The sequence below is a fragment of the Gopherus evgoodei genome, chromosome 1, assembly GCF_007399415.2.
Source record: "Gopherus evgoodei ecotype Sinaloan lineage chromosome 1, rGopEvg1_v1.p, whole genome shotgun sequence".
Taxonomy (NCBI): domain Eukaryota; kingdom Metazoa; phylum Chordata; order Testudines; family Testudinidae; genus Gopherus; species Gopherus evgoodei.
This window is the reverse complement of record NC_044322.1, coordinates 282,578,391-282,605,940: the sequence shown is the minus strand read 5'-3', so window position 1 is coordinate 282,605,940 and position 27,550 is coordinate 282,578,391. Positions and strand designations below refer to the sequence as shown.

The following is a 27,550-nucleotide window of genomic DNA, read 5'->3' as shown; positions in this document are numbered from 1 at the left end:
ATCCTTCCTTAGTGTTCTTCAAGGATTAAGGTCTCCTTATGCCCACGTCCTAAATTCTTACCAAAAGTTCTGTCAGATTTCCACCTTATTCCATCCGTCCATCTACCAGTATTTTTTTCCCAAAAATTCAGTTCTCAGCGGGAATCCTATTTCCATACCCTGGATGTTAGAAGAGCTTTAGCCTTCTGTTTAGATAGGACCAGACAATTTCAAAAGTCACCTAGGCTCTTCATCTTCATCACAAATAAATCCAGGGGATTTTCTATCTCTACTCGAAATGAATATCTAGTTGTATTGTAAATTGTTATGAGACTGGAGATACTCGACACCCCACCCCACCCTGGCTTAGGGTGATAGCACATTTGACCAGCTCTCAGATAACATCTGTGGCATTACTGAAGAATGTACCAATTTTTTAAATATGTAAGATCACTACATGTGCTTCAATATATACCTTTATGAAATATTACATCCTTATCCATGCTATCAGGTCTGATGCAGCATTGGGCTCTGCAGTACTATCTTCAGTTCTGGACTCTGTTCCAAAGCTCCCTCCTCCTCCTGGGGATACTGCTTGGAAGTCACCTGAAGTGGAGCACCCATAGGGACACTATTCGAAGAAGAGATTACTTACCTTGTGTGGTAACTGCAGTTCTTTGAGATGTGTGTCCATATGGGTGCTCCACTACCTGCCCTCCTTCCCCTCTATTTTGGACTGACCCAGGGGATGTGGGAGTAGAGAAGGAACCAAGGAAGGTTCTCCTGCTCCTCCTTGCCCCCCCATAGCCTTGTTGTCTGGCATGAGGAGGTTTAGGGCGCATGCATGAGCCAAAAGGACCCTGATTGCTGAAAATCTCTGCTCAAGGGCTTGAGAGGCACATGTGCAGCTGAAATGGAGCACCCATAGGGGGACATATGTCAAAGAACCACAGTTACGGCACAAGACGAGTCACCTCTTTTTCATGTCAACATACCACAAGTGCCTTAGATTTAGGCATTTGCCTACACTGGAGCAGTCTGTATATATCACATATGAAAATGTAACTCATCGCCAGTTGGCCTTTTTCTCTTTTTAGAGGGCTATGAAATGCTTGAGTAAACAATTAGAAACTAGCCAGACTGAAGTTAGTCTCATAAGAGTTCATCACCAAGAGGAATTCTCTACTATTCGAGAACTCTTGCACCAATGGAAGACATCCCTTAGATAGAAAGCTTTGCCAAGCCTTCCTGAAAACATTTTAACTGGAAATGGCTGACTAATTGTCTTGGTTTTTACTACCATAGCCAAAATTTTTGTTGTTAGTGGTAATGGTGTTTTAACCAGGCTGATTTTGAAACATAAGAAATTCCTGGCCATGGCTTCCTGTTCCACTGACTATGCTTACTTGATACTTCTGGCTACTGTTATAATCGCTGCAACAGGAAGTCTGATTACGTTCTGTTCTGATTCATACCACTCTTTCCCACTGCTCAGTTAGGCCTTCCTAATTCCAGGTAATCTTTTTTGAAGTCAGTGGTCCTGAGGGAGAATTTGTCTCCTTAGACACAGAAACTGATGTCATCTTCTTGCCATCTGCTTTGTGGCTAAGTTATAAGAACTATGCAGCTCAGTGAGGGTTTGTTCTGCCAACAGGCTTTGCATCCTCACTCCCATTGAAGTCAGGGGGAGTTGTAGGCACTTGGAACCTCTTCGGTTCATAGCCTCATCCTTTCCAGAGCACCTCTAGTCACTTCTGAGTGAAGCCTTACATGAATCTTTTTCTTGTGGTTTACACTTGACACTGTCAATTTTAAGAGGTCAGGACATAGGTAATGTGTCCCCTCAGAAACCAAAGAGGTCGGGCTTCTATATTTAAATACTTAATCCTGTGTAGCTGAATGCTAACATACAGTATTCACTTTCCCTCAGGGTTGATTCCATCCAAAAATGCCAGTTTATATCCCTGCAGTTTCTCCCACCAGATAACATGGCAGATACACATAGCTTCTGTGGGAGTTACATGTGCTCAGCTAAGAGCAACATTTCCCCTAAGTTCCATTAGCCTCAGGAGAGTTCAGCTTTTTAAAGCTGGTTCAATACTCAGAATATTTCCAAGTTTTCTTCCAAACTAAATCTTTCCTGCTCCACTGCTGACTGTTTCATCTTCAGGTAGGGTGACAGTCCTGTAACGCAACACCTGCCAAGAAAGTTTGGAATTGCCTTTTAATTGGTTAAGGAATCTTTCCCTGGACTATCCTCAGTTAGATGCTATATCTTTGAGGCTGTTTAATTATTAACCCTTCAGTTACGCATTCAGTAGTTCAAGTATCCATCTCAAAATGCAGCCACAGAGGAGAGAGAAAAAAGTGGCCTTACCGACTTAATTGCAATATTGTCCATTTCAGATGTCTTCTAAGGGGATTGCAGTTAGCCTCAGCTATAGAATCCATTATGGGCAGCACATCTGCTTTAAATTTTCATAGTTCCCATCACCATCCTTTTTTGCTGCTCTCATTCAACCATCTCTTTTGTATGCTTCATACCTCAAAGGCTATGGGTATTGCTGTTGGGTCTCAATCAAAATCCTGACCCCAGGTCTAAACGCTCCCAAACTTTAGGAAAGTTTGTTTCACTTATCTCTAATGAATGTACAGTAACAATGTAGCTGAATATTGCCAGATGCAAAACATGCTGTTAGCTAGGATAGACTAGACTCACTGCTACAAATTATTATTGCAAACATAGATGCCAGATTCTATTTTTGAAACTTTAGTGGCAGACTCTGAGTCTACTGAGAGCTTTGCAGAGTATGTGTGATAGAATGATTCATCTTGGAACTGATAGGACTTTGTCCTGCTTAAACAAAGTGCTGAGCATAAATCGTTAGATTTTAAATGTATAATATATTTAAACGTACTATAGTCATAATATTATAGGCCTAAACTCATATGTTAAAACATGTAAATATCAGAGCTTTTGGTATAATTATGATATCTTTGTATGTTCTATAGAGACACTGTCAAGTTAAAAATAATATATTTTAACACAAATGTCTCTAGGTTTTTAATAACACCTTACATTACTGAAACAGAAAGAATTATACAAATATAAATCCAGGGTGTATCTGATTCCATGGGAGTGCTTTTCGTCGCTAATGCTGTTTAATGTTTCATGTACCATGAACAAAGGAAATTGATTGATCAGTTTGACTTTTCTTTTTAAAATCTATTTTTAACAAGTTTCATTTTCTGATTGCCCTCCACTAGACCTGTGGTGCAATGTTTGGGTTACAAATGCTGCATGGGAAATGTTTGAAATCCAAACAATTCCCCTCCACCCTGTTTTCATTAAGGCAATGTCTAAACTTGCACGCATATCTGAGTAGTGGATCATGTAATGCTCTTTCATGCTCCCGTACTTGCGCCCAAGTGTCCCTATATGCTGTGCTGGACATGGGTACAATGCTTTGTACACGCATATACTTGCATCCACACTGCCACTGTAGGTACGTGACATTAGCACTACCAATTTTGGGACGGTATCTCGGGGTTCTGTGCATCACAAAGAGACAATCTAGGAACTACTTGGCTGTATTTTGTTGGTACTGTCATCCCCCCTTCATCCTTTTGCCAATGGCAATTCCTGATTGCATAAATCCTCACTGTTACTCCCTGCAGAACTGGATGGAAGATATGGACCAATGGGATGATGATCTGGTTCTGCTCCTGCTGGGACAAATGGTTATAGAGTGGAGTGGGCACTCAGTGAGATGCTGGTTGGAATTTGAGCAGCATTTTCTGATATGTCAAAGATGTTTGACTTTGAGAGTCAGTGACAATTCATTCAGCTTACACTGTACAGATATGGTGAATGCCAGTGCAGTGTGGTGGGGTCGCATTATATGGAAACATGGGGTGACCAGCAATGGCTTCTGAATGAGGAAACAGACCTTCATGGAGCTGTGTGAGGAGTTTGTACCAGCCCTCCAACACTTGATTCAAAGAAGCTATACCAGTTAACAAGTGGGATCGCTATTGCCCTGTGAAAGCTGGCTACACCAGACAGATGTTGGTCCATTGCAAACCACTTTGGGGTTAAAAGTCCACTGTCAGGATAGTGGTTGCGCACATTTTGTACGACAGTTAACAGGTTAACTACCCAAAGTGGTTGCCACAAGAAAAGTTCCAGAAATAATAGCTGGAATTTAGAGGATGGGCTTTCAGAACTGTGCAGGGGCCATTGATGGCACCCACAGCCTAATAAAAGGGGCAAATGAGTATATGAACTGAAAAGGCTGATACTCAGTTGTTTTGCAAGGCTTAGTGGACCCCAGAGGCAAATTCCCAAATTAAATGTGAGAAATACTTGAAAGGTTCATGACACCAAGGTGCTGAGGAGATCAGGTTTGTACTTGAAGGAGGGAAGAAGGGACTTCCCCAGAAATGATATGGTTCTATACAGCATCTGTGCCAACTGTTATTTTGAGGGACTCTGCATACTCACTCCTGCCTTGGTTCTCAAAACCGTACCCTGCCATCAATGAACCTGGAGAAAGGAAATTCAGTTACAAGATAAGTAGCAGCAGAAAGCTCATTGATGCTTAGGGGGAGTGACCAGACAGCAAATGTGAAAAATTGGAATGGAGTAATAGGAACCTATATAAGAAAAAAAACTCAAAATCGGGACTGTCCCTATAAAATTGGGACATCTGATCACCCTATTGATGCTCCCTGTGCATCTGTCTGGTGCCAAAGTGGCAAATACTCTTCATATAATCATTGCCTGCTGCACACTACCTAACACTTTTGAGGTTAAATGGGAGTGCTTCCATCCCAAATGGGCTCAGGGCAAGTCCGGTTGACAAAGTCTGTACAAGCAGCCAACTCCCACCCATGTGCACATGTGGCCTGGGTCCCAGGGGACAAGGGAAATCAGGGGTACCACATGTGCACAGACATAGGCGGCAGGTTATATACGTTTGTGGTGCTCAGGCACCAGGAATATTCTAGGGGCCCTGCTCCAGTAATATTTGGAGCTGGACCTCTCCCCCGGCCCTGCCTGGATCGGGCCCTGGCCCCCGCCTACCACCCCTCCTCCTGCGTGTCCCTCCTCCCCCGCCGCGTCCCTGCCTGGAAGAAAGCAGCACGAAACCTTTCCCCTGCCTACTTGTGCTACCAAGCGGCTCCCGGCAGAACTGCTGTCTGCTGCCCCAGGGTCCTAGTGCCAGCCATTCACTAATGGCAAGGCAGGCTGCCCTTACCCTGCCCTTCTGCCCCAGCCCTGAGCCCCTCCTGCATCATAAAAGCCTCATCCTCAGCCCCACGGCCCTCACCCCTGCACTCCCTCCTATCCCCAAACTCCCTCCCAGAGCATGCACTCCTCACCCCTTCCTACACCCCCACCCCCAGCCCAGACCCTTCACCCAAACTCCATCCCAAAGCCTGCACCCCTCATCACCTCCTGCACACCCACCCCCTGCCCCAGCCTGGAGCCTGCACCCAGCACCCAAACTCCATCCCAAAGCCTGCACCCCTCCTGCACCCTAATCCCCAGCCCAGGACCTGCACCCCAGACCTCCCTGCCCCCAAACCTCCTCCCAGAGCCTTAGGCAGGTGGGGGTGGAGTTTGGGGGGCGGGTTTTGGGCACCACCAAAATTTCTACAAACTTGCCACCCATGTGCACAGATTGTGGCACAGCAAGGACGCAGAGGATGACCTCTGTCTGTGCCACAGGACACCTTGCCATCCTGTAAAGTGGATGGAAATACACATGAGGAATTGTTGGTACATGGGCCTGATCTGCACTACGCGTTTAAATCGAATTTAGCAGCGTTAAATCGATTTAACCCTGCACCCTTCCACACAATGAGGCCCTTAATATCAATATAAAGGGCTCTTTAAACTGGTTTCTGTACTCCTCCCCGACAAGAGGAGTAGCGCTGAAATCATTATTGCCATGTCGGATTAGGGTTAGTGTGGCCACAAATCGATGGTATTGGCCTCTGGGTGGTATCCCACAGTGCACCATTGCGACCGCTCTGGAAAGCAATCTGAACTCGGATGCACTGGCCAGGTAAACAGGAAAAGCCCCGCGAACTTTTTAATTGCATTTCCTGTTTGCCCAGCATGGAGCTCTGATCAGCACGGGTGGCAATGCAGTCCCAAATCCAAAAAGAGCTCCAGCATGGACCGTACGGCAGATACTGGATCAGATCACCGTATGGGGAGACAAATCTGTTCTATCAGAGCTCCGTTACAGAAGACGAAATGCCAAAGCATTTGAAAAAAATCTCCAGGCTATGATACAGAGTCCACAGCACAGTGCTGCGTGACAAGCGTAACGGAAAGCCAAAGAATCAATTGGACACTCATGGAGGAAGGGAGGGGGGACTGAGGCCTCCAGCTATCCCACAGTCCCCGAAAAATATTTGCATTCTTGGCTGAGCTCCCAATGCCTGTAGGGTCAAACATGTTGTCCAGGGTGGTTCAGGGTATAGCTCGTCAATTTTCGCCCCCCTCCCACCCCTTGAAAGAAAAGGGAAAAAAATCGTTTCTTGACTTTTCTCAGTGTCACCGTATGTCTACTGCATGCTGATGGTAGACGCGGTGCTGCGGCACTGAACAGCAGCATCCTCTCCTTTCCCTTCCCCGGTGACAGATGGTACAGTGCAGAAGGACTGGCAGTCGTCCTTGTCATCATCCCGTGAGTGCTCCTGGCTGGCCTCAGGTGAGGTCGGCCGGGGGCACCTGGGTAAAAATAGGAATGACTCCTGGTTATTCCCGGCAGATGGTACAGAACTGCTGGTAACCATCCTCATCATAGCAACTGGGGGCTGAGCTCCATCAGCCCCCTTCCTTTCCTGTGTAAAGAAAAGATTCTGTACTGCCTGGACTATCATAGCAGCGGGATGCTGGGCTCCTCTCCCCCCCACCGTTTAATGTCCTTCCTGGGCTATCATAGCAGCTGGAGGCTGCATCCCCCTCATTTTATCTCCCTAAAAAGTCAGTGTTTCTTATTCCTGCATTCTTTATTACTTTATCACACAAATGGGGAGACCCTGCAATGGTAGCCAGTGGGGTTGGAGGAGGAGGGAAGCAATGAGTGGGGTTGTTGCAGGGGCACCCCCTCGAATGGCATGCAGCTCATCATTTCTGCGGGATCTGACATGGAGCGGCTGTGCTCTCTAGTACGCTGGTTCTCTAGTGCACTTGCCCCATATTCTAGGCAGGACTGACTCTTTTTAGAAACAACATAAAGGAGGGAATGACCTGGGGAGTCATTCCCATTTTTGTATTTGCGCCCCCAGCCAACTTCAGCAAAGGTCAGCGAGGAGCACCCATGACAGCAGCAGACGGTACAGAACGACTGATAACCGTCATCTCATCCCCAATTTACAATGGCATGGCAGATGGTACAGAATGACTGATAACTGTCTCTGCTACCTTGCAATGGCAAATGAATGCTGCTGTATAGCGCTGCAGTACCGCCTCTGTCAGCGGCATCCAGTACACATACGGTGACAGTGACAAAAGGCAAAACGGGCTCCATGGTTGCCATGCTATGGCGTCTGCCAGGGAAATCCAGGGAAAAAGGGTGCGAAATGATTGTCTGCCGTTGCTTTCCTGGAGGAAGGAATGAGTGACGACATTTACCCAGAATCACCCGCGACACTGTTTTTGCACCATCATGCACTGGGATCTCAACCCAGAATTACAATGGGTGGGGGAGACTGCGGGAACTGTGGGATAGCTACAGGATAGCTACCCACAGTGCAACGCTCCAGAAATCAATGCTAGCCTTGGTACATGGATGCACACCACCGAATTAACGTGCTTAGTGTGGCCACATGGACTCGACTTTGTACAATCTGTTTTGCAAAACCAGTTTATGTAAAATCAGAATAATCCTGCCTACACCTCTGATCTTCCTGGCGCCACCTCTCATCTTGAGCGTCCCTCCTGTTCTCATGTTCACTGGTATCTTTCCTGTAATTTGATACCACGTCCTTCCACTCATTCAGATGAGCTCTTTCATTGCAGGTCACTTCCATGATTTCTGAGAACATTTCGTCTCGTGTCTTTTTTTTCCTCCACTTTATCTGAGATAGCCTTTGGGATAGAGTAGGAAGGCTTGAAAAATTTGCAGCTGCCTGAGGGAGGTAAAAAAGGGAGAGAAGTATTTAAAAAGATACATTTTACAGAACAATGGTTATACTCTTTCACAGTGAACAACGCTATTCACCTTACATAGCACAAGTGATTTCACTACAGGATCGCATTTTGCATCTTAATATTGAGTGCCTGCGGCTCTGGTGTTAGAGATCTCACAGACGCAGGTCCGGGCAGCAGAATTCAGCTTGCATGCGGCCATGGTAAGCCATTGTCTTTCAGCTTCTGCAGCCTCCATATACACAGTGCCCTCCTTTCCCAAATACCAAGCAAATCCCGTTCAGTGCTGCTTCTTTCCTGTTAACATGCAGCAGCAGAAACACCCCCATCCAAGTCTCTGGGATGATCGCTTTACCCCTCCCCCCACCCCGTGGCTGGTATCATTGACGATCACTGCTAAACACCCTCCTCCCCGCTCCCCCGCATGGCTGGTAGCTGGGAAGATTCCTGCTAGCCAAACGCGAGAAAGCTCAGAGCTATCCTTCCTCCCCTCCCCCGCTTGGCTACATGCAAGGAAGGATTTCTTGTAAGCAACAAGCAAACACCCCTGTAGGAAAAAGGCCATCTCTGTCCCCTTAATTAAATTCCTGAATTTCAACCAGGTTACCATGAATGATATCACTGTCCTGAGGATAACCCAGCAAGATAAAGAAGGGATGTTGCTTGAATGCCAGCAATCACCGGGACCATACGCAGCTAGGCTTTGTCATGCAATGATACCAGATTACTTGCTACATGCATGGTGTGGTCAAGTGTCTTACCATGGTGGACAGAACAAGGCTGCCTTGCCCAGAAACCTTCTGCAAAGGCTTTTGGAGTACCACCAGGAGAGCTTCATGGAGATGTCCCTGGAGGATTTCCACTCCATCCCCAGACATGTTAACAAACTTTTCCAATAACTGTACTGGCTGCGAATGCATCCCAAGTCCTCAGGGCAAATTAATCATTAAAAAATGCTTGCTTTTAAACCATGTTTTATATTTACAAGGGTACACTCACCAGAGATTGCTTCCATGGCTTCATTGTCTGGGCTAGTGGCTTGGGAGGGTAATTCCATCTGGGTGAGAAAAAGCTCCTGGCTGTTGGGGAGAACAGAGTGCTGTGTGCTCTCTGCAAGCTCATCTTCCTCTTCCTCCTCCTCATCTTCCCCGTCCGCAGAATCCTCAGCCATGACTGAGATTACCACCCCCACCTCGGAATCCACGGACAAGGGTAGGGTAGTGGTGGCGGACCCCCCTAGAATTGTGTGCAGCTCAGCGTGGAAACGGCATGCTTTTGGCCCTGCCCCGGACCTTCCATTTGCTTCTTTGGTTTTCTGGTAGGCTTGTCTGAGCTCCTTAACTTTCGCTCCGCACTGCACTGAGTCCCTGGTGTGGCCTTTCTCCATCATAGCCTTGGAAATTTTTTCAAATTGTTTTTCATTTCGTCTTTTGGAACGGAGTTCTGTTAGCACAGAATCCTCTCCCCATATAGTGATCAGATCCAGTACCTCCCGTGCGGTCCATGCTGGAGCTCTTTTTCGATTCTCAGGAGACTGCATTGTTACCTGTGCTGATGAGCTCTGCGTGGTCACCTGTGCTGGTGAGCTCTTCACGCTGGCCAAACAGGAAATGAAATTCAAAAGTTTGTGGGGCTTTTCCTGTCTACCTGGCCAGTGCATCCGAGTTCAGATTGCTGTCTAGAGCGGTCACACTGGTGCACTGTAGGATACCGCCCGGAGGCCAATACTGTCAATTTGCGGCCATACTAACCCTAATCCGATATGGTAATACTGATTTCAGCGCTACTCCTCTCATCGGGGAGGAGTACAGAAACCGGTTTAAAGAGCCCTTTATATCAATATAAAGGACCTCATTGTGTGGATGGGTGCAGTGTTAAATCGGCTTAACTCTGCTAAAATCGGTATAAACGCTTAGTGTAGACCAGGGCAGAGACACTCCTCCCATGCCCTGAGGAATTCAAATTGGTCTTGGTTTCTCCTCTCCGTTCCTATGCATAGCAACTCCAGGCCTCTGGTCTGCCTCTTCTCCATCTGCTCTCGCTAGGTACTGTTCTTGCCTTCTTCATGGCATGGTTTCACTCTTGAAAGCCGAAGGCCCTGCTAGCTCAAAGAGGAGGAGATGATTATATTATTGGTCTCTGGAACGAGCTGAAAAATTCCCCCACATAATGAAACTTTTCTATAGAAGGCCACAATTTTTATGCTTTTCAGCATTCCAGGAATGTAACACTCACTATCCTTGATTCTCGCTTAACTTTTGCAGCCCGTGAGGAAGTAGCAGAGGTGAGTAATAGTAAGAAAACTGTACTAGTGTTTTTAATAATTTAAATGGTTCATACTATCTCAGCAAGGGTGGGGTGATTCTATGTTACCAGTTTACAATTTCTTCCTTTAAGGCTGGCCGACATTTGGAGAACATAGTGGTTTTCAAAGTACCAGAATGGAAAAGAGAGATGGCTTTCCAAAGCTGTGGAGGGGATTTGGCAGTCTATTCCAGAGATACCTTTCTGCTAATAATCTCACCTCTACGTATCACTTGAGTTTGGAAAATCCTGGCTCTGTGCCTGACTAACAATGGTGAAATTGACAGGTGAAAAATGAGAAGCCACAGCTTCATTGGGCTTCTTGAGGATTCAGCTCAGCACCACAACTCCTTGCCTCAGAGAGCTGGAAGGGGCTATTGCAGAGTTTTTGTCTGACCGCCAGACAGGATCCTTCTCCCACCTCCACTGTCCGTGATTGTGCAGCATAGTTCTGTGTGAGGAGAGGGCAGACACCAGCCACTATAAAATCTTCTAAGGTGGAAAAAGCTTCTGTAACTGAGGCCATGTCTACACTACAAAGTTAAGTTGACTTATATTATGTCGACATTCATCCACTGCTGTAATTAAGCCGCTGTTGCACGTCCGCACAACACTCTTTGTGACAGCAGTTGGTGCTTTTCCATTGAGAGAGAGAGCAGTGCAATGTGGGTAGCTATCCCACTGTGCAACTCGCCACCATCTGCCGCTTGGTATTCTGGGAAGGGTTTGCAGTTCCTCATGGGGGTGGGCTCAGTGTCCCATGATGTAGTTTTCTCCATTCGATCATTCCATGGCTTCCTAGTACAGTTTGGGCTGTTTTTCAACAGACCTTGTAAACTGTGCGTCTACCATTTGCACTATTCTCCAGTATAGTGAGGAGTAAGGCTAAGACTTTATCATGGATATTTTTAGTAAAATCACAGTCAGGTCATGGGCAATAAAGAAAAATCCATGGAAGCCCATGACCTCTCCTTGACTTTTACTAAAAATATCCATGATAAAATGGGGAGCTCAGCTGCGGAGTCCTCACACCACCTGCAGAGCTCTGGGGTCCCACCAGGGGCAGCTGGGAGATTCAGGGGGCCCCCCAACCACCCATGGCAGCATGGGATCCTGTAGCTCTCAGCTGCTGGGGCTGAATTCATGGAGATCACAGAAGTCACAGAATGGTGGGGGTACCCCGCAGCTCCCTGTGGCTACGGGTGCCAGGGATCTCCCAGAGCTCCCAGCCGACGTGGGTGGCAGGAGCTCTTCCTCTCCACCTCCCCAAACTCCCAGCCAATGCAGGGGACGCAGGAGCACTGAGCCAAGCCGGGGGATCCCAGAGCTCCAAGTCCTCACAGGCGGTGGGGGTCCCCAGAACTTGAAGCATGCCCTGCAGCTGCCCCACCTCTGCAGGCAGTGTGGGGACCCTGCAGCTAGGTTCCCCATTTTGTTAGGGATATTTTTATTAAAGGTCAGGGACAGGGCTTCCGTGAATTTTTTTTTTATTGCCCGTGATCTGTCCATGATTTTTGATCTGTCCATGACTTTTACTAAAAATATTCATGACAAAATCTTGTCCTTAGTTACGAATACAATGCGCCTGAGCCTCAAATCTGATGATGATGCTTTGGTGTTTGCCCTGCTGTGTGCTATGGACAGAAACTATTCAAGGAGCAGCTGCACATGGACCATTAGTTTTGGATGCAAGAAACAATCACTGCGTGGTGAGATCACATCGTTTTGCAGGTATGGGATGATGAGCAGTGGTTGCAGAACTTTTGGATGCAGATGCTAAAGAAACAGTAGACAGTTGCACTACTCTGAGGGCACTCTAACCCTTGATCCAAACAAGTTAGAAACACACTTTCTCACTTCCCCTTGGCAGGCACACAGCATGGCAGGAGCCCCAGCTATGGTGAGTTCGGCCCAGGGGAAAAGAGGCAAGATGGAACAAAAAGTGAGGGAGTTTCCATGAGGTTATCATTACAAGTGCCTTGGGCTACTATTCTGAATACTGGCACAGTTTTCCATAGGCCGGGGTGATAGCAGCTGATACTTGGCTCCTGAGGGTAACTGAGGATGCAAGGGTGCAGCTCCTGCTTGCATGCGGATGCAGACCGGGTCTGTATGCTGCTTGCCTATGTGCTGCTTTGTTGCCTGTAGAAGTAGTTGCCTATTTGTACAGCAGTTTCCTGTGGGGGTGGGGGGAAGAAACAACCTTTGGCAGAGGATTGCAGATTACCTCCAAGAGAGTTTCCTAGAGATCTCTGTAGAGGATTCCCGGACATCCCAATGTGTATAAACAAACTTTTGCACAGCGCCCCCTCTGCATAGCTGTATAGGGGAATGAGTATCAGATACAAACTGTACCTGTGCTGGTTATTTCAATCCCTCTTCTACCTTGATTAAAAAAACGGAGCTCTATCTCATGTCTTCCTGCAGTATCAAATCACAATGAGTACTTACCAGAGCTTCCCTCTCCAGGATCATGTGCGCCAGAGCCAGCGTGCTGGGACTGGCCAGACTCCTGGCTGAGAGATGCACAGACACAGGGGCATGCTGATTTTTCCTTTATAAACTGTTTGAAAAAACAGCGTTAAGTGCCAAATGCATAATTTTGGTTACTCAGAAATCAATAAAATCATTGAGTTAGAACTCGGTCTCACGTGAGGACCATGTTGGGGTGGAGCAGAGCAGGGGCTGGATGGAGGGGGAAAAGTTGGAGGAGTTTGGTAAGGGAGTAGAGATGTGACAGTGCTGTGGGCCCATCGCTGCCGTTTAAACACACCGACCGACCAATGCATGGGATGTTATCCAGGGAGAAAAAGTCAATGCACAGTAGTACTTCAGTACTGCCCTTGATCTTAAACTCGGGAGTGTCATAAACAGATAGCTAAGGGTTAGTGTCTCTTTCACCTGGAAAGGAGTAACCTGAAACACCTGACCAGAGGACCAATCAGGAAACAAGACTTTTTCAAATCTGGGTGGAGGGAAGTTTTGGGTGTGAGTTCTTTGTCCTTTGTCTTGTGTCTGACCCTCTCGGCTCTGAGAGTGATTTTTCTTTCTTCTGCCTTTCTAATCTTCTGTTTTCAAGTTGTAAGTACAAAGATAGTTAGACAATATGTTTATATTGGTTTTTTTTGTATTTACATGTGTGTAGTTGCTGGAGTGTTTTGAATTGTATTCTTTTTGGATAAGGCTGTTTATTCATTTTTTTCTCTTAAGCAATTGACCCTGTATTTGTCACCTTAATACAGAGAGACCATTTTTATGTCCTTTTCTTTCTTTTTATAAAGCTTTCTTTTTAAGACCTGTTGGAGTTTTTCTTTAGTGGGGACTCCAGGGAATTGAGTCTGCAGCTCACCAGGGAATTGGTGGGAGGAAGAAGTCAGGGGGAAAATCTCCTTGTGTTAGATTTACTAAGCCTGACTTTGCATACCCTCTGGATGAGGGAGGAAGTACTTGTGTTTCCAGGACTGGAAACAGGGAGGGTGGAGTCCCTCTGTTTAGATTCACGGAGCTTGCTTCTGTATATCTCTCCAGGAACCCAGGGAGGGAACACCTGGAGGGGAGGAGGGGAATGGTTTATTCCCCTTTGTTGTGAGACTCAAGGCATCTGAGTCTGGGGGTCCCCCAGGGAAGGTTTTGGGGAGACCACAGTGAGCCAGGCACTGTATAAATCCCTGGCTGGTGGCAGCTTCACCAGGTCCAAGCTGGTAACTAAGCTTGGAGGGTTTCATGCTAACACCCATATTTTGGACGCTAAGGTCCAAATCTGGGAAAAATGTTATGACAGGGAGGTTAGCACCAGAGCAAGAGGAGATAGTGGTAAGGGAAGGTGCTGGCCCATTCTAACTTACCAGCCTTGGGTTCTGGTTTCTGCCCCGGCTCAGGGTCTTCCACAGGTTCGTCACAAGGGGCTTCTTTAACCCGCTCCTCTAGGTAAAGGTACTGAATCACATGCTCCTTGTCCTCCAGGGCTAGTTCCTGCTGCCTTCTCAGCCTGCCCCTCATCAGTGTCCTCTTGGACAATGAAGCCAGTGGGGTTGAGGATGGGATTGTGAGCCACTGGAGGTCTGTGGTGGGGCCATCCTCCTAGAGATCCTTCTGGCAGCCTGGTGCAGCATCACAATTGTGTCTCTACCTTAGTTTCTCCAAGTGGGCTTCAGTAAGTCCAGAAAGGCTTATGTATATTGGACAGTGTCCCTTCAGGGGCCTAGTTTACTTAACTATACAAACAAGTCTCCACCCCAGCATCTAGCTGGCAGGGGAGGAGGCTGAACTAACCTTACTCCATCAAACCCATTTGTGTCCAGGTCTCTTACCAGTGAGGCCCCCATGGCCCTTTTCTGGAACCAGGGCCTAATGTCATGCACTGGAGGAGGGTTTCTCTCTTTGGGTCAAGACCCCCACCGAGGTCAAACCATCATGACCCTTCCTCAGACCAGCTTATAATTCCTCTGATCTGGGGCTTCTGCTGATACCTGGTGAAGTCCTTCCATGGGGGCCAGGTTCCTTTGAGACTTGGCATGCATGGTGACCCATGGACTGCAGATATCTGCAGACAATTTTTCCAGATTGGATGCAGATAGAAATTTTGTATCCACGCAGGGCTGTAATGATACACCCTCCTTCTTTTTCAGACGGAGGACATAGTCTTTCTGATACTGCAACTGGCCTTCCAATGGAGAGACAAACAAGCTCTGAGAAGTTTTTTTGTTTTGTTTTGTTTTGTTTTGTTTTTAAGGGATATTTTTCATTTTTGTAGAAAGTTTGGCAAAAGCAGAACAAGATATTTAAGTATTCAGTGACAGATACTTAATAGCAGAGTCCTTATTTGCTGAGCCCAAAGTAGAAATGTCCCAGCAAGAAAAAATAAAAAGCCCCCCTGCCATATGTTTAAAACTGCTTGCTCTTTTCCTTCGAGAGACAAAAGTTGAAGGCCAAGATTTTAAAAAAGATGGGTGGCTAAAGTTAGGCTGTTACCTAAGCACTAAAATAAGTAGGTGAGTTTTCAAAAGTGTGCACAGAAGCTCCCATTAACTTCAGAATTTTTGAAAATTTGCTCATTTATTTAGATGCTTAAGTATGGGCATAAGAGTCCAGCTTTAGGCACCCTTTTTTATTTTTGTTTTTTTAAATCAAACAATGGCCCAAAGTTTTCAGTAGGCTTTGGTTTCGTTTACTGCATAATGTTTTCCATTCGGTGAAAATATGCTTAGATCTAAATATTCAGCATGGACACACTAGGCAAGGAAGCAAAAACATAATTCTAAACCATCCCTTCCTCCCCACCACCCTATATGGCATGACCAGAAGTAAAGAAAAGATGATGATTTATTTGTAATACCCTAGTGGCTAGGAGCCCTTGACATGGAGGATTTATATGACAGTATCCCTTGAAAATGTGTTGTCCAAATGCGTACGAAGAGAACCCCTACCCAAAGAAGCTTAGGGAATATTGGCTTTTACTGGTCACTTCCACGTGTGTGGGTGTGGAAAAAATAGACAAAATGATGTACTGAAGCTGGTGGCATTGTGGACTAGGCAGGGCTGACGCAATAAAAGAACTGGAGAAGCAGGGAGGCGCCAAGTTACTCAGAGTCTTGAAGGCAAGGAAAAGAAGCTTGAATATAATGTAGTGCAGGGGACGGCCTGGGGAGGAACTCAAAAGCTGTGAGGGTGAAATGGTTGTAGCTACCATCAAGAAGATGGGTTAAGGGGCTGCAGTTTGCACAGAAAGGAGCAGGGGAAAGTGGGAGTCAGGGAGACCAGTGTGGAATGAGACTGTAAAGTTTGATAAAGCCATGTTCCTAGATTGTAACCTCTTTGAAACAGGGACCATCTTTTAGTTCTGTGCTTGTACAGCATCTAGCACAATGGGATTCTAGGCTGAGTGTAGTTGGGGGGGCATGGGGGCATTGCCCCACAAACTGCAAATATCAGGTAGGGTGCAGAATTTTCCTCCACGCACGGCCGTTGGCCTGATTGGAATTACCCCCTCCAAACATAGAAGTCAAACTACACCTATGGTGTGTAGTCCATGACTGGAGATCCTAAGTGCTTCAATAACACAAATTATAATAAATTCAGTTGTAATAATCGTGGAGCCCTGCTTCTCCAGCAGTTGGTGGTACTTCTGTACATTTTTCAAAACTCAGTCTTGCACTTACTTTAAACACCACCATAGAAAACTACCTTTCCCCCTGCTCATACAGTGCTCACCCACTGCTCATGGATGAAGATGCCAAGAACTCACCTTTTGGTGTCTTTGCAGAGCCACTTTGCTTATTTCAGAATTTCTAAATTAAATAATTGGCTTTGAATGACACAGCTGGATAAAATATCCATTTTACACCCAGTTTGTGAGACTGAGTATATTCTGAGGGCTAGTCTACGCCGTGAGGTAATGCGCGCCATGAAAGTTTGATTTCTGAGGCTCCCTGTGTTACATGTAAATTGGCCTGTGTAGATTCTGCCGGTGTTTGAAATAGTAATATGTTAAAGTGCACTAGGGACCCTTTAATGCACACCAGCAGGGTCTACATGGACCAATTTATATGTAACATGTGAATGCACTTTAGAAATCACACCACTGTCGAGTGCATCACGCTACCATGTAGATAGACCCTGAGAGTTGTATTCCTGGTACAACAGTAATGAATTTTTCACAAGTATTTGGTTTGAGTTGATGAATCTGAGTGCTCTCAACTCTGTATTTTTATTATATAATTTATTATATAATTTGTAAGTAATAAATTTGATTCATTACACTCTCCAAGAAAAATACTACTGTGATGGTCATGAATGTTTCAGATCAAGATGTCTTAGAAAAAGCTGGACATTCCTGCAAGTCTGTCCATTTGAAATATTAGTGTGTTCATGAAGAAGTATGGCAAAATTTGAAGTATTTTATTTTTTAGGCTGTATACCTTCATTTTTACTACTTCCACCTCCCCGTCGTTCTGTATACATTCATCCCGACATGCTCACTTGCCGGGGATGTAGATTAGCTCAACACCAGGAGCCAAGTGGCTGGCCAACTCATTCTCATTTTGTGCACAAGTCTTGCAAATTGCATATTTTACGAGCTCAACTTCCGAAGCACTTCAATCACTGTCATTTTAAAGCGTGTTAGAGGAAGAGTGAGACAGTTATAGCTGACCTGAAGCTATCCGGCCTCTCGACCCCATCCTATTTATTGTTTTAAAGCAGTCAGTAGTATGCCAGCTGCTTTGCAGCATCAAATAAAGACACCATCCCAGCAATGAAGAGCTCATAGTCTAAGCAATCCTAGGATCAGAGAAAAGGAGAATGGGACTGACCACTTCTCTGTTCAGCGAACCTAGAAGTACTGTGATGTCCTCCACACTTTTATTGCAAGCACACCCTCCATCCCAGGCCTTCTGCTTCTGGACTGTTCCCAGTCCTGCTGATTCCCTCTTATCAGCTCTTCCTGCAGGAAGCACTATAATGGGTGCAGGGGCTGCAGAGGCTGCTGCTCATCTGCTGGCAATATTGTGTGCAAGTGTTTGTTTAGTGCTGCTTTTATCTCTCCCCCAGTTTCCTTCCTCTTTGTTGTAGTGACAGACAGGAACAGGACTGGAAATGAGGAGGAACTGAGGGAACATGTCAGATTTTTGGGGCAGAGACCATGTTTTTGTTCTGTTTGTACAGCGCCTAGCACAGTGGGGTCCTGGGCTGTGATTTGGGCTCCTTGACTTCTACAGCAATACACATGACAATAAACCTTGCCCAGATCCACATCTTTTGGGCACTGCACATTGCTCCATTTCCTTACTGGCAAGTGGGCAAATATATTAGCAACTTACATGTTTTTGATGTGATTCAACTGTGTCCTTTGGGGATCAATAGACAACAGGGAGGGACGCAGGCACTGGAGGAGTGATGGTTTAGGACCAGGAATACGAGGTAAGGCCAGCAGTGGGACGGTTTAGGCAGAGAACTATTGCTATCTGCTGCTGCCTGAGAGATCATAAGGCAATGAGATACCAACAGAGCAAGCATATAGGCTACCAGTGTTGTTAGTGTTCCGGGGGGTTAATCCTTTGGAGCCCTCTCAATGTAGTGGAGCCCAGGACTAAGGAGATTAAGCGACAAAAGATGTAATAACACTTGCTAACTCTTTGGATTGGTCACGCGCACACACACCCACACACACCCCGTGTTTCTGTTATGCCTGAAAAACAGGTTTGTTGTTTTCCATCACCAGCTTTTATACCAAGATTACAATTTACTTTGGAAGATATTGCAAGGCTATAATTTTATGGGTGGGTTTTCTGTGCTGTCGTAACTCATCAAAGTACACTTCAGTTAGTTCAGTTACGGGAATTCTGTGGTGGAGAAAAACAGTGTTAAAAAAACAAAACCCCAACGTTGGCTTGAACAGTTTTTCAATATATTGCATAATAAGCTGACTTCATTAGTCAATGGCATTTTGGCTGTTCACCCACTGGAGTAAGTTTTTGTGGGCAGAAGTCCAAACTACTTTCAGGGTTGTGACCTTATTGAATCCAGACTACCCCCGGAATGGAAAGAAAAGAATAAGAATAGAATGAAAGGAATAGTGAAGTTACTGAAAATCCTAAGTGCTTCTGGATCAGGAGACAGAAAACTGAAGTGTTTACATGGATGAGAGGAAGTCTTTGTGGCCTGGGACTTAGGAAACCAGGGTTCAGTTTCCAGCTCTGCTACAGCCATACAGTCACAATCTCTCTCTCTCTCTCAAGCTGTAAAGTTGGGGCTTTTAGGTGCTACTATAATACAAATACAAAATAAAATCATATGTGTACCTAGGAAGCTTGATTTGTGCTAATAGTTCCGTCAAGGTTGAAGCTAAAAAGAGAGATGCTTTAGCTACACGTGCTGCACAGATATTGATGAAATTATGGATGATAAAAAGATTGCATTTGGCACCAATGTGAAAAATGACCAAGCCTGTGTTTTGAGAGTATTGCTCTATGATCTAGCAGCAGCTGCGTTAAATGAAACAGACCTCAGAAGGCTGGAGGCAGTAGAGATGAGAGTTCTTCGGAAGATGGCAGATGTAAAGTGGAGTGATTTTAAGACCCATGAGAAAGTTAGAAGGAGAGTAGAGTGTAATCAAGGAATGGGACTGATTGCAGTTGAAAAGATTACAATGGTGGGAGAAGGGGACACTGTAGAAACAGATAACAAGATACCAAAGAAAATTAATGCAAATGCAACTAAGGTCAGTCAGACCACTAAGTAGATGGCAGGACATTTCATGCAGGGACGTGAGCAGGTTGAGCTTAACAGATTGAACAAGCCATAGACAGGAATGAATGGTGACGCATTACTGCTGCCCATGTCTGTAAAGATGCATTGAGCTGAGAATTTATACAAATAATTATTAATAATATACATACAAAACCCTACATTATGCTCTAGATTTCACAAGCACACATGCCAAGAAACACTAGGGTATGGTTCCTGTTTCAGCTGTCCGTCTTCTCTTTGTAGCATGTCAGCTCTTCAGGGCAGGGAACATCCTGTACTGTGCATTTGTGCAGTGCGTCATTTGCACAGTGGAGCCTCAAACTGCTCCCACGCTACAAATAATGATGTGTAGACCATTCATGTGAACTTATTTCGATATGTAACATGTTCACATGCCACAATAATAGGCTCACTGGAAATTTTTTCATTTTTTTCATTATGGCAAAAAATTTATAATAAAACGAAGCATTTCTGTGTTGTTTGGAAGTTTCTGAGGAAAACACAGAACAGCGGTCCCCAACCTGTCTGGACACCAGACGAAGGACTGTGGCGGTGGTTAAGCATCTGCCAAAATGCCACCAAAATTCGGCGGCATTTCGGCAGATGCTTGACTGCTGGCCAGGCCACAGGTGCATTTAGATGCCCCCGTGAGCGCCATGATGCCTATGGGCACCGCACTGGGGATCCCTGACATGGAGCCTTTCTCTTTTTTTACCGTCTCTAGCCCTAACTCTAAAATCCAAGCCTAAAAACCTCTCAGCCCTAAGCCTTCCTGTGCCACCTCAGCTCACTCATCCCAAACCAAGTCATCTGCTCAGATGCAGTCTGGGGAAATGGGTGGGCTTTGCAACATGCCTTAATGGTCATCAAACTTGGGCCTCTGTCCAACCAAAAGTGGTAGGTGTGGGGAGAGGACTATATTCCAGAATCTGGGTCCCTTAACAGAAAATACCCAATTACCAGCTGAACGTATCCAGGAATTGTGAGATCAGGTGAGCCCATTGGTCTCAACGACAAGGAGAAATGCAAGGAAGAGAAGCAGTCTGAGTCCCAAACCATAAAAGGACAAATTCTGCTCCCCTTACTCACGTATTTGAGTGCCTCATTGGGCATTCAGGTCCATAGATTTCAGTGGGGCTATTGTGGTGCAAAACTACTATTCCACATGAGTAAGGCTGTCAGAATCTGGCCCAAAGGAATCTACATATTAAAACCAAGACCCTGAAGTGCATCTAGAGACAAAATTGGAAGTTGGTGTAACCCGTGGAGCACAAATGTAATATACACCTCGGAGGAAGCTCTGCTAAAGTGAGCTGGTAGCTGCATTCTGTGTCAGCTGGAGTTAGAGTGGCCTTTAAGTAGCTCTTCAGAGAGTGCATTGCAGTAATCTAGTAAAAATAAATAAATAAAAAATGAATCATTGTGTCAAAGTACACATCCAGGAGGAGAAGGTTCCAGATGCTCACTGGGGCAAAAAGCATGACTGTTCTCTCAGCATCCATAGCCTGTTTCAGCTCCAGCAAAACCCTCTAAATGAAAAACCTGAGTAACAAGAGGTAGACAAACTTCTTCAGCTGTGGCAGCAGATATTACACATACCACCTCCTCTGATTGTTCTCCCCAGGTTCAGCAGCTTTACCACACCTCCTTTCTTATTAGGATTGATCTTAACCCGGCCAAGTATTCCTCTGAACACTAGGCCTGGTCTACACCTAAAACGTAAGTCTACCTAACTACATCACTCAGGGCGTTGAAAAATTTCATGTCCTGTGTGACAATTAGGTCGACCTAACTTCCACTGTAGATGTAACTAGGTCGATGGAAGAGTTCTTCCATCTACCTACCTAATCACCTTTTAAGGGGATGGATTTACTACAGCAACGGAAAAATCCCTTTGCTCACTGTATTATGTGTATACACCATAGCGCTGCTGTAGCGCTTGTGGTATAGATGTACCCTGAGTCTCAGGAAGTCACTGGGGAATGTCTAACAACTGCACCATCCATCTCCATCTAATACAAAACCAAACAAGCAAGTTGTGTCGTGCATTCTGAAGACATCCCAGTCCATGCTACTTTGCTGTCTCTGCTAACAGCATTACACTCACAGCAAATAGAAGGGGCAATAGCATGGATTTTTTTGAATGGATTGGTATATATGATAGAGGTTGAATAGTAGACACTAAATCAGTAATGATGCAGTTCTGATTGGAATATTTGGATACTAAAGTTTCACAAATGTAAGGAGTTCTCAAATGTTCTAACAAATAAGCAGGTGCTCACTGGAACAGTTGCAAACAATGAATCATATGATCCAAGGAACGATATCAGAGCAAACTCTTAGGGTCGATCCTGCAATTTACAGGGCAATGTGTGGGAGGCCCTCTGGGACTGTGCAGAGCCTTACTGACGTCAGTTGGGGGTGGGGGGAGACATAGAGGTCCATCCATGCATAGTCATTTGCAAGATTAGGTCTCTTTAGTCAGAAAAATATGTACATATTATTTTATCAGCTGTAGCTCAAATAGCTAGCTGCCAAGTTAGTAAAATAGCCATTTCAGTCTGGCACCTCAGATCAATAGGTTAGTGGATTTCCCAAAGATCACTCCCAAATTTCACACTAAAGATGACTAGGAACAATTTATTATTTAAACACTTGGAGTCTAATAAACGAATTAATCTCTTATGAGCCATCTTGCAGATTAAATTAATCAAATCAAGTAAAACTGAGAAATAAAAGTAGGTCACGGTTCCATGAGAGCCCTACATTAAGCATGTTTGGAAACCCTGACAATAACTAGAAGAGGCAGCAGGGACCAGTAGTTCTTTGGACTGGGAGTCGAGCCCTGAGGTTCTAATCCTGGTTTTGCCACTGACCTGTTGTGCGACCATAGGCAAGAAGGAACAGTCTCACTTCACTAAAATCTGTGCGTCAGTAAGTCACAGTGTATACAATATTAATTTTGGTTTGACACCTATCAGCTAAAAGAACTTTGCTAGCCAAAAGCATTCTTCTAAACTCAGGTCCAGCTGTTGCACAGATCTTTAATTTTGACTTCTTAAACCCAGGCCAAAAAAGTAGCCAGTTCTGAGGAAAGATCTCTATAAGGAATGAATAATTTTATCAAGGCTAAATAGAATAGCCTACAGTAATACTTGGTTTAAATCCCCTAAGGAAAAAAAGTGAGATTAACTGCATTATATAACAAAACAGCACTTAGTAACTGGCAGTGTTATTTTTGTTGTTGCAAGAAAGAAACAGCTGCAGCTAAATCCAAAGCACATGATTTTTTCTGTTGAAAAGTTGCGTGTAGCCTTTGGAAATTTCTCTCTCTAGGAATGTCACTAATAGGAATTTCACTCTGCTTATTAAGAGTTTTTGTTTGTTTTTTCGAGTTAGGAGAGAAACACCCCGTCGATTTTTATCATGATTTTTCCAGGCAAAAGAGCAATCAAATAGTGTTTGCTCAACAGCTTTGACAGGAGAGGATAGGCCTTTTGAGATGAAGGTTCAAGGTGGGTAGAAGAAGGGATTTCCAAACCCCTGACGAAAGTCATATGATGAACTTGTCACATAACAGTTAAAACAATTATTCGTCACTTCAGTTTTCCCTAGTTTACTACGTACATGGGGGAAACATACTTTCAGTGCAGCCCTATCTACTTGGTGTGTGCTGACAGAAGTTAAATCTGGTTCCAGTGGAACTAAAAGAAATCTAGTGTAGATATGCATGTACTTGATAGTTATCGTGACAGGCAGCTGCTGACTGCTGTTACTATTTCTTATTTGTATTGTGGTAGCACCTGGAGGAGATTTGATGTGGGGGAAAGGGTAGATTGGATTGGGGCCTAATCTGGAAAAGGACTGAACACCTCAGCTCCCACTGAATTCATTAAGAGCTGCAGAGCTTCCAGAATCAGGCCATAATTGATTACATAAGTGTATTTTCACTTAACTTTATTTCATTTCATAGCTGTTGTGTTAGTTCTGCATTATGTCTGAGATTTTAAAATGCCCAAATATCAGAAAAGTCACTTGTGAGCCTCATACTAACTATAATTTATCTTCCTTGCACATATGTTTAACTTAGTACTAATGTATATCAATAATAATGCCTAGCTCTTGTAAAGCATTTGTAATCGGTAGATCTCAAGGTGCTTCACAAAGCAGAGACACCTTATTATTCCCAATTTACAGATGAGGAAATACAACCACAGAGAGGGGAAGTGACTGGTCCAAGGTCACCCAGCAGGTCAGTGATGTTACCAGGAATACAACCCAGATCTCCTGAGTCCTACTCCAGTGCTCTGTCCAGTTAGGGTGACCAGACAGCAAGTGTGAAAAATCAGGATGGGGGTGGAGGGTAATAGGTGCCCATATAAGACAAAGCCCCAAATATCGGGACTGTCCCTATAAAATCAGGACATCTGGTCACCCTATGTCCAGTAGACCATACTACAAGCTGGACATCTATTCTCATGAAAAAGTTAGGGGGGGGTTTTCAGCACTCCGAGGCTAAATTCTGAGGCAAACAGGAAATGCTATGGTAGCTTTAAGCACACTAAAAATGGTAGGATTTTTTTTGAATTAAATATAAAATGAGTAATATAATCTGTACAGTCTTTCTTGTGTTACTGATTTTGAGATTAAATTCCATTAATTTTACACTGCCTCTAATATTCGGTTTTCAGTGTGCCACAGAACTTGGTTGGGACCAACATACCAAGCTCTGTTCTGAACCTGCTCATGCCTTCTTAGATCATAAATGCTTCAGGGCAAGGATGCCATGGTTAGTTCTGGCACCACCGGGTCTGCTTTCAGCTTTATATACTTCAACTAGTGAAAAACAACAAAGCATATTTCTTAAAGCAGTGTAAAGCGGCCTTAGTGTAACGGAGTCAGGTCCACAATGTTTGTAATGCATAGCTACCCCTTTAAATAGGGAACAGGCAATAGAAGAGGTGAGGGAGTGTTTTCTTTGCATCTGTACCATTTTACTTCTATGCATTTGAGTCTAAACCCTGTAGACTCATGGATCTGTGTGTGTGTGTGTGTGTGTGAGAGAGAGAGAGAGAGAAAGAGACAAATGATTAGAATTGATCGTAAGCAACAGTTGGGAAGCAAGCAGTTGATGCTGTGGATACCATTTTGGTGCTGGAGGTAAAAATTGTTGTAATCCTACTCTGTTTCTCAACTGTAGTTTACTATCAATTCAAATAATTTCTCTCTCTCTCTCATATCCAAAAAGGGTAAAGAGTCAGGATCACATAAAATCCACTAGGGACTTCACTGTTCCTAATCTATTTAATGTGGAAGGGGCTCAGATACTTAATTGGTGGTGTCCTGTTTTTCTTGTTGAACTGTCCCTTTTCATAGGTACAGGCTTTGTTTTACTTCCAATTTAGCAAACAGGGTGGGCGTCTCAACTAGCCCCCCCACACCTCTTCTGGTCCCTTTCCTCTTTGTAATCACCCCACGGGGTGCTCTTTTTTGTAGTTGGGGGTGCCATACGTACAACCTTCTTCCCCTTTACCCCCCATAATGGCTGCCACCTGGACAGAACACATGGCCAGTTGGCATTTTGTTTGATTTTTTTTTATGGCGAACACGCTGCTGCGTATGCTGGGCAAGAATGATTACATTTTTGACGAGTTTCTGAAGGACCGATACTTGCTTAGCCAGTGCTTTCAAGCGGGTGCATTTTGCTTTTTCCGTCTGGAAGTTCTGATTTAAGGCCTGCAACTTGTTTTGGGCATAGGCTTGGGTTGCCGCCTGGTTAGTGATTTGCACTTTTAACTGCTCAGTTTCCACCAGCTGTCAGGTACACACTTCTTCCCTTCTCCCTAACTCCTCTTTCTGCCCCAACAGCATTTGATACCACATAGCCAGTGCAGTTTATATTAATTTCACAGCTGCCCCTACACTTTTGCTGTTTATACTTGGCATACCGGTTTAATAAATTTTGCCAAGTATGCACGCTTTTTTGAAGCTCCGCCTCGGAACCCCAGGGATTGTATTTGACTTTGGTGAGAGCCCTCTCCAACCAGGAGAGGTCCTCACCCGCCTTTGAAAGCAGCAACAGGGTTTTGTTCCTTCTTGTTGCCTCCCACGTGGTACGGGCATTGAGTTCACCAGCCTCCCGCGAGCCCACTGGCCCAGGGCAGCTGGACTTCTGTGTCCATGCTCCCTAATGTCCGTGCGTCCAGCCGTAAACCTATCGATGATGCCAACGCCCATGACTGCGGAATGCCTCAGGCAAATTGGTAACATAAATCTGTCACAGTTTTGGTGGAGAATTGCAGGGGGGCCTGCAGAGCACACCAACCGTTCTGTCCTTGGTGTTTCAGATTTGCTCTGTCCAGCACTGTTGGTATTTCATGTTAAAAATTTTATGATTAAAGGTGTGCCCACCTTCAGCCATAGTATGCCTGAGAAATGGAAAAAGGGTTAGCATTCCTCTCTCCACTGTGGTTAGCAGGGGAACACTACGGGTGGGTATACCCCAGTTGTAAAAGTCCCAGGTAAAAGGAGAAAAACTTAGTAATTCTCACTCCAAGCAAACAATTCTCGTTGTATACACCCTCAGCCATAGCATGCGTGAGTTTAAAAAAAAACAACAAAAACTTAGGGTGCATTGGCCCGCGGTTAAGCTAAGTATGGTTAATATCTCTAATTATGTTGTGTTTTATTTTTCATGAATTACACCCAATGTTTTCCTGCCCCGACGCACACTCGGGAACAACTGACTGTATTCCAGACAAATGCCTGTTCCTTTACAGTGTTGCAGCACACGTTTAATCTGAAAAAAGCTTTCTTTGTTACAGCCATTCAAATGGGGCATCTATGTCAACAGGAGGACGTGTTATGCTATGTTACTAATAAAACCAAAAGCCACTACTAGCTAATGTATGCAATTGTTGCTACCCTAACCATTTTGTTTGTGCTATATTTCTGTTTATGTAGAAAACCAACAGTAACCCTAGCCACCATGTCCGAGGGAAGGTGGAAACCTAAGTGGTGACCCCTCACAACAAAATGTTGACTCGGGATCAAGGGAGAAATGTCACAACCCAATGGCTGCCTCCCTCAGGGGGTCCTCTGGGGAGGCAGATCAGCACTGTATTTTGCTAATGTCGTTGCAAGCGTCGCAAGGCATTTTGGGAAGGGTTAAAGGTGTAAGTGTAAAGTAAAAAATTCCTTTGCAGGTTACGAGAGGCTGAAGGAGGAGGAAGGGAAAAGAAAATGGGTTAATGCGACAACTCAGCTCAGCCCAAAGATAAGACGCCAGCTCGAGTCCAAGGTCACTGCGCTCAAACGAACTCTATACAGCCAAAAAGCCAGCTGTACCTGGATCTTACCCAACCCCCCAAAAATAGGGAGACGGTGAAGGCCAGCAAGGGAAAAAACAACCGTCTCACATCCCTAATGCCGGTGTGTTTTGGGAACGCGGAAAAGATCACAAAAAACTTGTTTAAACTGGTACAAAAAACATGGAAAACAAAGGTCCCTAAACAACCACCCCCAGCCCCCAAACTTAAAACCCTCCTAAAAGCTAATGCAAATCAGAGATCAGCAGCCCACCCTGGACAACCTGTACACAAAACAAAACTCCCGTCCACCTCTTCCCGCCCTTCTTCATACATTACACCCAGGCTTGGCCTCCCCAGGTACTGCATGTGTAAGTAAAAAACGTGAGTTAGGGCTTGGGGCACTAACGCTTTCTTCCTTCCTCTAAGTAACATGAAAAAATCCCCAGCACTCCACTGTTGTTTTATTATTTTATTAATAAAGCTTTAAACTCAGTCACTTAGTGTGCTCTGTCATCTCCTCCCCTAACAATCCTGCGGCCTC

At 45.0% G+C, this 27,550-nt stretch overlaps 2 protein-coding genes across 9 annotated transcripts in view; both read left to right on the top strand.

Moving 5' to 3' along the window:
• The window catches only part of CRADD (CASP2 and RIPK1 domain containing adaptor with death domain), a 141,700-nt gene that overhangs the window by 102,215 nt on the left and 11,935 nt on the right, over window positions 1-27,550 (top strand). The window lies entirely within an intron of this gene.
• On the top strand, window positions 11,451-27,445 carry LOC115644340. The gene is made up of 2 exons (XM_030548552.1): window positions 11,451-12,184; window positions 26,905-27,445. The coding sequence occupies exons 1-2, from the start codon at window positions 11,559-11,561 to the stop codon at window positions 26,948-26,950; spliced, it is 672 nt and encodes a 223-aa protein (XP_030404412.1). The 5' UTR covers window positions 11,451-11,558; the 3' UTR covers window positions 26,951-27,445.

Bases quoted from the DNA above. Each gene is read 5' to 3' on its own strand.
- LOC115644340 (XM_030548552.1), top strand. From the start codon at position 11,559: ATGGGATCCTGTAGCTCTCAGCTGCTGGGGCTGAATTCATGGAGATCA. The intron at 12,185-26,904 runs GTATGGGATGAT...ATTCCTTTGCAG, and splicing joins GAGATCACATCGTTTTGCAG to GTTACGAGAGGCTGAAGGAG.